Genomic DNA, 14,185 nt, shown 5'->3' with positions numbered 1-14,185 from the left:
ATATTAAAAGACTGAGAGAAACATTTTACCTATAGAGGAAGATCAATTTGAATAACAGTGGATATTTCTTCAGAAACCATGGAGACCAGAAAAAAGTGGGGCATTTTTCAAGTGTGAAAGGAAAGAACTGACAACCTACAAGTTTATATCCAGAAAAAATATCCTTCAAGAATGGAGATGAAATAAAGACACCCTCAGATTTTATACAGAAGGCAGCAATAAATTAAACATGTAACACACAAATATCCAGATAAAATGGAAACCTAGCATATGTAATTTCAAACCCATTTTTTCAACTTCCCTTTATTCCCACCCTCTACTCCTACGTATATACATATTCTCAGTAAAATAAAAACCCTCCTCAGAGAAGAATAAATCAGGGCAGTGTGCGTGATATGAGCACATGCATATGCATGCACATCACACACAGCCTCCCAACCAAGGTTACCAGAGCTCTAATAACAGAATATAACAGAAATTCAGGGTTCCCTTTGCTGTTGCCTACACCTAAAAGATTTTAACAGAGTCTCTCTCCATCCCCAGCCAAAAGAGAAACAAAAACAAAACCTAAAACAGCTCATCTTGACTCCAAAAGTTGCACAGATAAACTCACCCCAGCCTAAGGATGAGCAAACAAATATAAAAGAAATAGGAGAACAATTTCAGAATTCAGGGCACATGCCTTGCTTTAATGTAGAGTTACTACCAGGACAGGAGAAATCTTTTCTGAAGTTTCTGACCAGTATTTTCACTAAGTAAGGTTCAAAGGAACACTGCATCTATGGTATTAGAGAGGGATGCAGAAAAGATAACCTGAGATGAGGAAGGACAGGGGTAAGGAAAAGTATAATTGCTCAATGGAACTATTAAAAACAACAGTGAACACTGTGCAACAGTAACTCTTCACAAATGATCCAGTTAGGGGGAGAAATCTGAAAGTAATCAAAATGAAGAACAATAGAAAATAAGGTTGGGAAAGAAAAATGGGGTTTTCACTGATGACAAATTTACTGAGTTCTTTAAAGTTGTACAAAGTGGCTTTTCAGTTGAAGACCATCTGGTCTTCAACAACGTATTTGTTGTCTACGTAGGCTGTTTCTCATGACAATAAATCTTAGAATTATACAATCCTGTCTTGTAGAAAGAAATTTTACATTCAAACCTCAATAAAATCATAACTGCTAGTAGACCTGACAGTCCCTAGTGAACCACAAAAGAAATCACATCTCGTATTATACTTAATTTATACAAGATTCTTAACAAGCTAGGTAGTTGGATTTAATTCAATAAGCAATAAAGAACCAATGAAAGTTTATGAACAAGGGAATAATATGTCAGAATAGTATGACAAAGAATTTACAAATGAGACTAATTTGCTTTCCCATATTGTAAAAATAAAGACCAACAATACTGAAAATATTTTTTAAATGACAGGGGAATTTCAAGATTATATTTAATTATATTAATTATTGGGAAACTTATTTACCAAAAAAAAAAAAAAAAAAACTAGAAGGGGAATCATTAAAAGCTATGAAAAATGACAAAAGTGAAAAGGTGGGAAAGCAAAAAATTAAAACTTCAAAATTAAAAATTGAGTATGTCTGTACCCCTACATGCCCTGCAATATTCCCGCTTTGCTTTCTCTGCAGCCCAATCTCAAAGGCACTGATAACAGCACTGTGTACTGATCTTTGAGAATCTGTGAGAATACATAGTAGGACAAGGTAAAGAGGTTAGTATACTAACCTCTAGGGTTAGAGTAAAGAAACTATACAGTTTCAGATCTACAAAATTAGCATCACTAATAGTAGGGCTATATTTATCATGGAGGAAAATAAAGAACAAACACAAGTGATTCAATTTATAGACTATTACTGAGGGCAAGCACATGGTCCCTGCCCTTACGGAATTAACAAATACTGACCAAAGACACAAAGCAGGTCTAGGGAAGTTCAGAAATAAGCAAATGGGGGGGAGAGTGTCATAAATCTTTTGAAACTATAATATATAAATCTAAGTAGATTTGAATTTTACTTTATCTGTAAAGTGGAGACACTAGTCAATAAGGTTCTTGTAATGACTAACCAAGGATACACATATATACTTAGCATAGTGACTGACTCATAATTTGAATGCAAATGTTAATTCCCTTGTCTTTCCATAAGTGTTCTTTCATTGGCATTAGTAACACAGGTAGATACATTGCAAGAGCAACACAGGTAGATACAGTGCAAGAGCAATTGCAATTTTGAGAGTGGGCCAGATTTCTAAGATCACACCAGATCCAAAAGTATCGATTTTATGGAATAGATCTTATTTTATGAATATAAATGAATGGTGATATAGGATTCAGACAAGAGAAAGTACTCATGGGGTTTGAACTGGGCTTTGAAGAATGGGTAAGATTTGGATAACTGTCAATGAATAAAAAAAGACATTATGAAAAAGAGAAAATGCATGAGGAAATAGAATTGTTTACTTGAGAAAATGTTACTTGAGCAATGCTCTTTAGAAAAAGCAAAAATGGTCTGGTTAGAGTGTATATAGGAAAGCAGTTGGGACGTAAGGTTGAAAAGCAGGCTGGATGTAGATTATGAAGAGAATCCACTATCTTATGTAAGTAGTAGTTCTCAAAATGATTTGGCTTTGGAACCTCTTTGCACTCTTAAAATTACTGAGGGCCCAAAGAGCTTTTGTATTTGTGGGCTTTCTTTCTTTCTTTCTTTCTTTCTTTCTTTCTTTCTTTCTGTCTGTCTGTCTATCTGTCTTTCTGTCTTTCTGTCTTTCTGTCTTTCTTTCTATCTCAATTTCTTATACTAGAAAGTGCTGGATGGGTGTTCAGTGAGGGGATGTACTAAATGGGTTATGGACATTAAGGACAGCACTTGTTGGGATGAGCAGTGGGTATAATATCTAAGTGATATATCACTAAATTCTACTCCTGAAACTATTACTACGCTATATGTTAACTAGCTTGGATTTAAATAAAATTTTAAAAATTTTTAAAAATTTAAAAAAAGAATAGAAAGCATTCATTCCATAAGCCATCAATGATGACAACATCACACCTTATGCAGACTCTGGAAAACTCCACGATATATGTGTGAGAGAAGGAGAGTGAAAGAAAATAATATCATCATGTTATTCTAAAAATAGGTTTTAACTTTGCCAACCCCGGAAAGAATCTTAGGAGCTATAACATCCCTGTACCGCATTTTGAGAGTTCCTGCTGTAGTGTAATGAGAATGACCAAATCAATGCAGAGTTTAAAACCAAAAAAAAAAAAAAAAAAAAAAAAAAAGGCTGTTAATGGTGTGCAGAAAGACCAAAGCAGAATTACACAGAGGAAGAGCCGTGGTTTTGGCACAACAGTGACTTAAGATTGCCAAAGCTGAACTTACCATTTGCAGAAAATTTCTTAAGGCTAGACTTGCAAGCAATAAAAGAGGAATAAACTGACTTGCTTTCTTCCCTAAAATTGTATCCATCGGGATACAAAACTCATTTCTTTAGGTAAGACATACACATCATATGTATGATCTCAGATACTCTAGAATGGTTCAAATTTCAGAAAATTTTAATGGAGGCAATTTTTTAAAAGTCAAATTTTGAGTTAATCTATATGCCTTACAAGACATTATGAAAGTAAAAATCACATACTAAAAAAATCAGTCTATGTGTCCTGATGTGTAGTTTTGAGATATGATCTCTGTAATTGTATGTTCAGGTAACTCTGGGAGCTAACTTGGAATGTATCATATGTAACACACCTTCTATAAATACATGAGCATACTTTCAGAATCAAATGTGTCCATAAGTTTGAAGTCTGCACTGTGTTTTACAAATCTGTCAACTTCTTTCCATTATATACACTTAAAAATTTAAGCATGATTTAGTTCATTATGTTAAAAGAACCAAAATTTGTTCAAGTGACTACAGTTGACCCCTGAATGACATGGGTTTGAGCTGTGCAAGTCCCCTTATATGCAGATTTCTTTTGATAAATATAATATAGTACTATAAATGTATTTTCTCTTCCTTACAATTTTCTTAATAACATTATGTCTCCTCTAGCTTACTTTATTGTAAGAATAGATAGTATATAATACATATAACATATAAACATATGTGTTAGTAGACTGTTTATGTTATTGGAAAGGCTTCTGATCAACAATAGTTAAGTTTCTGGAAAGTCAAAACCTATACATGGATTTTTAACTATGGTGGGGGGGGATAAGCACCTCTAAACCCCCACATTGTCCAAGGGTCAACTGTATATGTAAAAATATAATTGTTACTCCTGTTTTCAGGTAACACTTCTCTAGATTCTTTAACAAAATAAAATTTAAAATGTTTCAAGGAGGGGCGCCTGGGTGGCTCAGTCAGTTAAGTATACGACTTCGGCTCAGGTCATGATCTCACCACTTGTGAGTTCAAGCCCTGCGTTGAGTTCTGTGCTAACAGCTCAGAGCCTGGAACCTGCTTCGGATTGTGTCTCCCTCTCTCTCTGCCCCTCCCGTGCTTATGCTCTCTCTCTCTCTCAAAAATAAAGTTAAAAAAAAAAAAATTTTTTTTTTTAATGTTTCAAGGAAAAGGCGGGGTGGTATCTCAACGCTCAAATTTCATAGAAAATGTTAGAAATTTACAGAAAAATCCTTTAATTAAAACCTCATTTTAAGGGGGTGCCTGGGTGGCTCAGTCAGTCCAACTTCAGCCTAGCTAATCATCTCGCTGTTCCCAAGTTCGAGCCCCGTGTGGGACTCTGTGCTGACAGCTCAGAGCTGGCAGCCTGTTTCAGATTCTGTGTCTCCCTCTCTCTCTATTCCCCTTCCCCATTTGAGCACTCTCTCTCTCTCTTTCTCTCTCTCTCTCAAAAATAAACATTAAAAAATTTTTTAAAATAAAAATAAAAATGCATTTTAAATTATTAGAATGTCTCCACTCATGTGATGATTAAAATAATGACAATAAAAGGCATTTTGCATATAATATGTTGAATATATTTTTGAGAAAAATTCATTTGGAATAACAAGATTCTAAAAAAATGTTATGAGGAAAAAATGTATGGGTTTTGGATAAATTGTTTTTTTTTAATGTTTATTTTTGAGAGAGAGAGAGGGAGAGACAGAGACAGAGACAGAGTATAAGTGGGAGAGGGTCAGAGAGAGAATCACAGAATCCAAAGCAGGCTCCAGGCTCTGAGCTGTCAGCACAGAGCCCCATGCAGGGCTCCAACTCACAGACCAAGAGATCGTGACCTGAGCCAAAGTTGGATGCTCAACCGACTAAGCCTTGTGGTGCCGCGTGTCCCTTGGATAAACTTTTAAAAGAACAGTTAGATTTTTAAAATATGCTTCCCACCTTCACTGCTAGGAGAAGACAATTAGTATGTTTGAAATACTAATAAACTCAATAATAAAAATATTAGGAAATTGAAATTACCAATAATGGCAGATGAACAAACAAGTGGCAGGAATTTCTGCAGATAATCATAAAATACTGTATACAATTAAAAAAAACTGTTTAAGACACAGGGCAGAATCAGAAAGTGGTAAACAAAAGAGAAATGTAATATCAATTGAAAGGGATTAAGAATTACCAGTTTGCAAATTACTGACCCAAGAGTATGATCACAGACCCACTGCTACAGCTGCAAAAAAAAGGAGGTGGCAAAACCACAGCCTCACTGGCTGAAGGTGCCAGATATCAGAGTTCAGAGGTGGGATTCAGAGTTGAGAGAGCAGCTTGAAAATCAGTGTGAAAAGCCCAATAACATGGGAACCTTCCAAATGCCGGAATAAAAGCTAGTAATACTTTTATGGGAGAAAACCCAGCAGTCCCATGTAAAAAAGCAGGCCAACACCAGAACAAAACCTACTCTAAAAAGACATAACTACCCAGAACAAAATCTGTAAGTTTGATGCTTTTCCTACATGAGTGAATTTCCCAACCATGCACAGCTCTAGTGGCTGAAAGCAATAACTAGAGTAGCTTAAAGTGTCCGTTGATAGAGTTCAGGACATGCTGATCCAAAGAATCACTATAGAAAAGAACACTATCGTTAATAAAAGAGACTCATATCCCTTCAAGGCAATGGGATAAAACGTACGTCAAAAATTACCATATTGATTTTAGCCAGAGTAATTAATGAAGACCCCACATATTAGTCTGGTCTTTAAAATCTAACCATGTATCACAGTTATGCAATATAAGCTAAAACTTACAATGACAGAATAATAAAATTATTCGTTTGTTTACTATTCAGCTGTTACCACTGACAAAATATTTAAAAATAACATATTTTTTATAATAAAAACACATAATTCTTTTACATTATTTTAGGATTAGAATTTACCCAACAAAAGACCTAAATTAACTGTCGTAGAAGTACACTATACATTTTAAAATTAATTCTGAAGCTGAAAATGTGAAAGAAAAGAAAGGTCAAGCTCCTAAGGTCCCATTACCTGAACTCATAAATATGTGATCAAAATTCAAATAATGTGTGCTTTACTGTCGACCATTTTCAGCAGTTAAAAATCTATTCATGTTAACAAAATAAGTAAATCTGAGATTGTAGTATAATGTAAAAGGGCAAAGAAAAAGTTTTATAGATCCTAAATATAAAAACTATGTTGTAGCTCCACTGACTTTTTCCTTCTGCTACCTCTTTTTGAAACACAAAACCATTTGTTAAATTAGAGATTTTTTAAAAACTGTGACAGATGCTAAACATTAATACACTCCCCTCTATTATTTCATAAAATAAAAAGAATATTAAAAATAATGAGTGCTAAATCCTGATTACTGCCTTTTATCTACTACAACTGAAATATGTGTCTGATCTTCACTAATAAATCTTTAAAGTCTAAAAGTATTTTTTTCTTGGCTGTTTTAATAATGCTGTAATGAACACAGGATCTTTGAGATCCTAATTTCATTTCTGTTGGATATACACTCAGAAGCAGAATTGTTGGATCATAAGGTAGTTCTACCTTCAATTTTATGAAGATCCTCCATGCTGTTTTCCAGGGCTGCACCAATTTACATTCCAACCAACAGTGCACATAAGTTCCCTTTTCTCCATATACTTGTTGGCACTTCTTATCTTGCCTTTTTGATAGTAGGCATTCTAACAAGTGTGAGATGATATCTCAGTTTTGATTTGCATTTCCTTGATGATTGGTGATGCTGAGCATCTCTGCATATACCTACTGTCCATCTGCATGTATCCTTTAGAAAGATGTCTATCTGCTTCCTCTAACCACTTTTGTTTGTTTTTTCTAGTTTCACTGAGAAATAATTAACATATATCACTGTATGAGTTTAAGGTATATAGCATGATGATTTGACCTACATATACTGTGAAATGATTATTATGGTAGGTTTAGTTAACATCCATCACACAATTAAAAAGTTACCAATAAAATGAAAAAGAAATAAAAAGAAAAAAAATTCTCCTTATGATGAGAACTCTTAGGATATCCTCTCTTTAAGAACTTTGGCTGTATAACATGTAGCAGGGTTAGCTATAGTCATCATGTTTTACATTGTATCCCTAGTACTTATCTCATAACTGGAAGTTTATACCTTTTGACCACCTTTCTCCAATCCCCATCCCCCAACCCCTGACTTTAAATTCTAATAGTATTAATTACATATCAGGTATAATGTTTAAAAAATACATATTTAACAACCAGTAAGGACAGGTAATTTCTCCTGAGACACTGGCAAGGATGCCAGGCTAATAGGCCAGTGTATTCCCTAGTGCCCACTCCAGATCATCCTTGAGGCTGAACTATCCCATTAATATTTGGTTATCCATTATTGGATTTTTCCAGAGCATAATGAACATTACCTTAGTTGATGTTGCATCAATTAATGATAATCTTGTTATAGCTCTAATATAGTTTTTGCCTATTCAGTCATAGTATAGGATCCTTGAAAGCAGGAAGGGTATCTTCAATATCTTTGCTGTCACGCACTTCACCTAATATAGTGCTATATACAGTGTGTGATTTAGTAACTTTCTATCTGATGAAATAAAGAATGACTAAAAACTTTTATTTTTTGTTAAGCAATCCTTATACAATAGTTTAGAATACTAGTGGGGTCATTTAAGAATCTATATATTTTCCTGCTCTTAAAACTGAAGTCTGGTCTTATCCACATTCTCATTCTCTACTGTTTAAAAAAAAACATTTAGTGTTAATGGACTTAAAATTTACACCAGACGTCTAACAATAGTCAAGATACAGCAAGAATCATAGTTAGAAGGGATAAAATAGGACAGTGCACCAGCAAAAACTTCTTTTGTGGAGGTAAGATGTAATTACAGACAAAAGAAGTTCATTTCATTAGGTTTATATTTTATAGCTACTTAGGTATAGTTGTTTAACAATTTTCACTATTACCTGAAAAATAATGGTATTAAAAAAGTCTAAGTACACAACATACCTGAGTTCGTAAAATTTCATTTTTTGACAACTGCATATCCCCAGTCAATTCTTTCACAACGATGCCCAGTGGCTCTAGACGTTTGCTGAAGTAATTTGTCATTTCAGCTGCCAAGGCTTTCATTGGAGCAACATATACAATCTGTGCCAAGGAAAACACCACCTTGATAAATGAGCAAAACCTAGAAGGTCATTTGTTTCACAGCAGTCCATGTAAGTCACAATTTATTGTGAAATATAATTGTAGCCACTAGGAGTAAAAAATCTTAATAGTGATATCTGAAAAGTACTTCTCCTTCTTGGATAAGTGTGCAGCTATTTAAAGGACAATGAAATTTTTGTATATAGTCTCATCCCTCTGAAAATTGGTTTTGCTTCAAAGCTAAATGTATTTTCACAGCTTTTCACAGGGGTAATAGGATTTTCCTAACACAAACTGGGAATGCTTTCACAGTAATAGAGAAATTCAAGCAGCAATCTTTACATGACATCATGAATATATCCTTTTATTCTAGAATTCATGTAACATGAACTACAAATGATTTTAATTTTACAATTTAAAAAGTTATGGTCTAACCTGTTAATTTCCTACCTTAAATTCATTCTTTTTGATAACACCTTGTTGAAAATGTTGGCGAATTTCATGCAGAACTGTAAGCATTGCAATGTTGGTCTTTCCAGCCCCAGTAGGGGCACAAATCAGCATGTTCTCATTGGTGTTGTAGGCAGTCTCAAACACAATTGACTGGATTCTATTGAGTCTCCTCATTCCTTTAAAAGCCAGCTGCCCAATCTAGAGAGAGAGAGAGAGAGAGAGAGGGAGAGAGAAAGAAGGAAAGAAATAAATGACTCATAATAAATGATAGTAATGTGAAGGACTCATACAAAATATTAAATGTAAACATTTACTTCCTTTGATTAAAAAAATGACTAATTTCAATATGTCCTATATTTAAACCAAAGTATGTACATTTGAGAACTCACAACTACTGTATAATTCTAATGCATTTGGGAATTACATATTCACTGAATTTGAAAAATATGATAATGACACTATACCTGTATTTTTGTACACAATCTTAAGTACAAAATAAAAACAAAATGAAACAGGTATTTTTTTGAGTTGTGATGATATTCTAGTTTAGTTAGATTAAAGATGACTAACGAAAGTCCAAACAAGAAACTTCTTGGGTATATAAATCAATAGGAAATTGTTTCAATATGTTATGGATTAAAAATACTTTTTTTAAACAGCAGCCATAAGAGTAAGAACAATAGCTGTAGATTACATTTATTCAGAACTTATACTGTGATATATATGTATTTGTGAGCATTTTGATACATTTACTCAATTCTCAAAACAATTTTATGGTATAGGTTCTTTTATTATGTGCCTTTAACAAAGAAGAAAATGAAGACAGAGTGGTTAAATAATTTTTCCTAAAGTCTCCCATATGAAAAGTCTTTAGAAATGAAAACTACAATGTCTGAAGGCAAACAAAAAACTGGATAGGATTAATGGCAGGAAACTGGAATGGCTATAGTAATATCACAAAAAATAAATTTCAAACCCAAGAATAATTACCAGGAATAAAGGCAGTAATTTCACAATGAAAAAGAGAATAATTAATTATAGTCATAAAGGCTAATATACCTAATAACAGATCTTCAAAATACAGCAAATGAACTCAGCATCCTTCCCAACAGCTGACAGGACAAGTAGGCATGAAAATCAACAAGGTTATAGTAGACATGAACAGCACTATTAACCAATTTGACCTGACTGACAGGTCAGGTATTCATCTAACAATAGAATACAAAATCTTATCAAGTGTTCATAAAACATTAAAAAATACAGTATATTCTAGACCATAAAACATGTTTCAACAAAAGGAAAAGTAATAAAGACAAAACATGTCCTCTGATCACAACGGAATAAAATTAGAAATCTTTAACAGAAATATCCTTAGGAAATATCCAAATATTAGCAATTAAATAACACACTTCCTAAATAACCCATGGATGAAAGAAGAAATCAAAAGGAATTTGGTAAGTATTGTCAACCGAAGGAAAAAGAAAGCTCGACATATCAGAATTTGTGGATACTGCTAAAAGTAATACTTAGGGAGAAATATATAGCACTAACCACCTATATGAAAAAAGAATGGTTTTATTTTTTTTTTTAATTTTTTTTTTCAACGTTTATTTATTTTTGGGACAGAGAGAGACAGAGCATGAACGGGGGAGGGGCAGAGAGAGAGGGAGACACAGAATCGGAAACAGGCTCCAGGCTCTGAGCCATCAGCCCAGAGCCCGACGCGGGGCTCGAACTCACGGACCGCGAGATCGTGACCTGGCTGAAGTCGGACGCTTAACCGACTGCGCCACCCAGGCGCCCCGAAAAAAGAATGGTTTTAAATGAACAACTGCATCTTCCAGAATAAAAGAGAAAATTAAGACCGAACTAAGCAGAATAAAGGAAATAGTTAGGATCAAAGTGGATATCAAAGAAATGGAAAACAAAAAAAGCACATTCTTTGAGAAGATCAATAAAACTGATTAATCTAGATTCATCAGGGAAAAAAAGAGAAGACAGACATTACTTATGCCAAGAATGAGATTGATGGCATCACTACAGATGCTACAGATATTTTAAGAATGGGGAAATTTTAATAAATAACTTTATACCACTACACTTGACAACACAGATGAAATGGACAACTTTCTTAAATGACACAGGTAACCAAAGTTCACTCAAGAATAAATGTACAACTTTAATAACCCTGTATCTATTAAATAAATTAACAGGCTGAGGTTAAAATCCTTCCCAAAAAGAAAACTCCTGGCCCAGTTAGCATCATTGATAAATTCTACCTAACATTTAAGGAGGAAATAATACCAATTCTACATGTGGTTTTAGACTATTCAGAATAACTGCAAAGGAGAAAATACTTCCCAAATCATTCTATGTGGCAAACATTTCCCTGATATCAAAATAAGACAAAAAAAAATTATAGAACAATACTCTTCATGAACACAGAGAGAAAATATAAACAAAACTTACATAATTCTACAACATAATAATAATATTACCAAGTGGAGATTATCACAAAAATGCACGGATAGTTTAACACTGAAAACTCAGTATGATTCACCATAGAAATAAGCTATAACAGAAAAACCACATGATCATTTCAATAAATGAAGGGGAAAAAATCTGACAAAATCCCATATCCATTCCTGATTAAAAACAAGTCAAATCAAATCAAAACAAAACACTTTCAGCAAACTAGAAATAGAAGGGAATTCTTCAATCTGATAACGGGGATATATAAAAATGCTACAGTTCATACTATTCTTAATGGTGAAACACTAAATGCTTTCCCCTAAAATTAGGAACACAACAGGGATGTTGCACTCAGCAGTTAATATTATACTGGAGGTTCTGGTCAGTGCAATCCAGCATTTTTTTTTTTTTTTTTAAGAAATAAAGGCATTTACACAGGAAAGAAGAAAAACTGTCTTCATTTAGAGATGACATGACTTTCTATGCAAAAAGTCTGATGGAATCTACAAAATATCATCTAACACTATATGTGATTTAAGAAGTTTGTGGGATATAAGTTCAACATTTTTTAAAAAGTTATATTTCTATATACTAGCAGTGAAAATCTGAAAGTAAGGAAAAATTTAAAAATCAATTACAATAGTATCAAAATTATGAAAATCTTAAGGGATGAGAAACATATATATTGAAAACTACATAATTTTGCTAAGAGAAATAAAAGAAAATCCTTTAAAAGATGCCAATTCTTCCCAAGTTTATCTATAAATCCAGTGCAATTCCAATCAACATCTCATCTGATTTCAACTGGTTTCAAGGATTATTAAAAAACTAGAGAAATCAAGTCAGCATTGTATTAGCATAAAGATAAATAGATCAAGAAACAAAACAAGGAATCCACAAATAAACCCTCATATATACCAACAACGGATATTTGACAAAGGCTCAAAGGCAATACAGATGACGAAGGATAGTATTATTCAATAAATGATGCTGGAACAAATGGATATGTATATATAAAAAACAAACAAACAAAAAAAAACCAAAAACAAACAAACAAAAAAAAAACCCCTTGAATCCATATCTCCCACCATACAATAATTAATTCAAAAGTAGATCATAGATCTAAATGTAAAACTTAAAACTATATAACTTATAGAAAAAAATGGAAGAGAACATTTTTGTGGTCTTGAGTTAGACCAAAATGTCTTAAATATACCATAATCTGTAAACAAAGAATTGATAAACTGAACTTAAGCCAAATGAAAAACCTGTAATCTTCAAAATATTGTTAAGAAAATGAAAGAAGACAGCATGGAAGAAAATCTTTGCAAAGTATACATCTGAGAAAAGACTTATGTCCAGGATATATAAAGGATTCTCAGAACACAACAATAAGAAATCAAACAATCCAATTTTTTAAATGGGCACAATTAAACAGTCAGTTCACCAAAGAAAGTATCTGGATGGCACACAAAAAGATGCTCAATATTATTAGTCATTAGGGAAATGAAAGTTAAAATCACAGTGAGATAACACTACACATCTATTAAAATAGCTACAATTTTAAAAAGTGACCACTGCAAGTGTTGATGAGGATGTGGAGGAACTGATACTCATAATTCTGCTGGTAGGTATCTAAAATAGTACAAAGACTTTGCAAACAATTTGACAATTTTTTAAAAGTCAAACATATAATTAAACGTATGATCAGGCCATATCACTTCCAGGTTCTACCAAGAGAAAAAAAAAAAACATATGTACATACAAAAACTTGTACTTATACGCAATGGTCATAGAAGCTTTATTTGAATAGCCTAAATCCAGAAACAACTCAAATCTCCATCAACAGATGAATGAAGATAATGTGGCATATTTATACAGTGGGATACTACCCAACAATAAAATGGAAAAAATTACTGAGATGTAACAAAATAAATGAATCTCAAAATGACTGTTGAATGAAAGAAGCCAGGCAAAAAAAGAATATACACCGCATGGTTACATTTATGTAAACATCTAGAAAATCTAATCTAATCTATAGTGACAGCAGATTAGTTGAGGCTGTGCCTCATCCTAAATGTGTGATTTAATCATATCAGATAATCTCAGACCCTCAGTTTCCCTACTTTTGCAAAGGAGATTAATATTTACTGCATGAAGTAGTTCTGAATATGAACGTGTTGGTATAATAAGCACCAATAATGTTTCTGCAACTTAAATTTTAAAACTGGCCTGGTTTGTTCTTTTTTGCAAGAGAGCTTCACAGGTGAAACAATGAAACAAGCATAATTTCTCCCTGCCAGCAAAATATGTCTTATTTTAGCATACAATGCAAGAGCTACCATTCAGATGATCAATTAGTCATCAACCAATGAAAAAATAAAACATTTCTAAGCAAAAATAAATAAAATAAATAAAATACTGTTGTATATATACAATTACTATCAACAGAACATCCTGGCAAGAAACAGTAAGCTTAAACAACAAAAACAAAAAACCTCCAAAAATTTACAAATTACTTAAAACAGTGCATGTTCTGCTCCCTCCCCCAAAGTTGTTTTTTTTTTTTTTTCACTTTGAATTTCGGAACTTGAATAAACAAATTTAATCAATAAATGTTGGTAAAAAATAGGATGGGCACAGACTGTAACTTAACGGTATT

The 14,185-nt window shown here is 33.1% G+C and overlaps 1 protein-coding gene across 1 annotated transcript in view; it reads right to left on the bottom strand.

Annotated features, from left to right (window-relative positions):
• ASCC3 (activating signal cointegrator 1 complex subunit 3) overlaps positions 1-14,185 on the bottom strand; it is a 367,207-nt gene that overhangs the window by 252,848 nt on the left and 100,174 nt on the right. The window contains exons 9-10 of the mRNA XM_047101482.1: positions 9,049-9,249; positions 8,458-8,598 (exon numbers count right to left, since the gene is read on the bottom strand). Of these exons, the coding sequence (XP_046957438.1) occupies positions 8,458-8,598; positions 9,049-9,249 (342 nt within the window). The remainder of the gene's footprint in view (positions 1-8,457; positions 8,599-9,048; positions 9,250-14,185) is intronic.

This window comes from Lynx rufus, unplaced genomic scaffold (genome assembly GCF_022079265.1).
Source record: "Lynx rufus isolate CCGP_SWC_20201006 ecotype Redwood Valley unplaced genomic scaffold, mLynRuf1.p SCAF_6, whole genome shotgun sequence".
In the NCBI taxonomy this organism is placed as follows: domain Eukaryota; kingdom Metazoa; phylum Chordata; class Mammalia; order Carnivora; family Felidae; genus Lynx; species Lynx rufus.
Note: the sequence above shows the minus strand (reverse complement) of the source record. Positions and strands in the feature narration are given on the sequence as shown.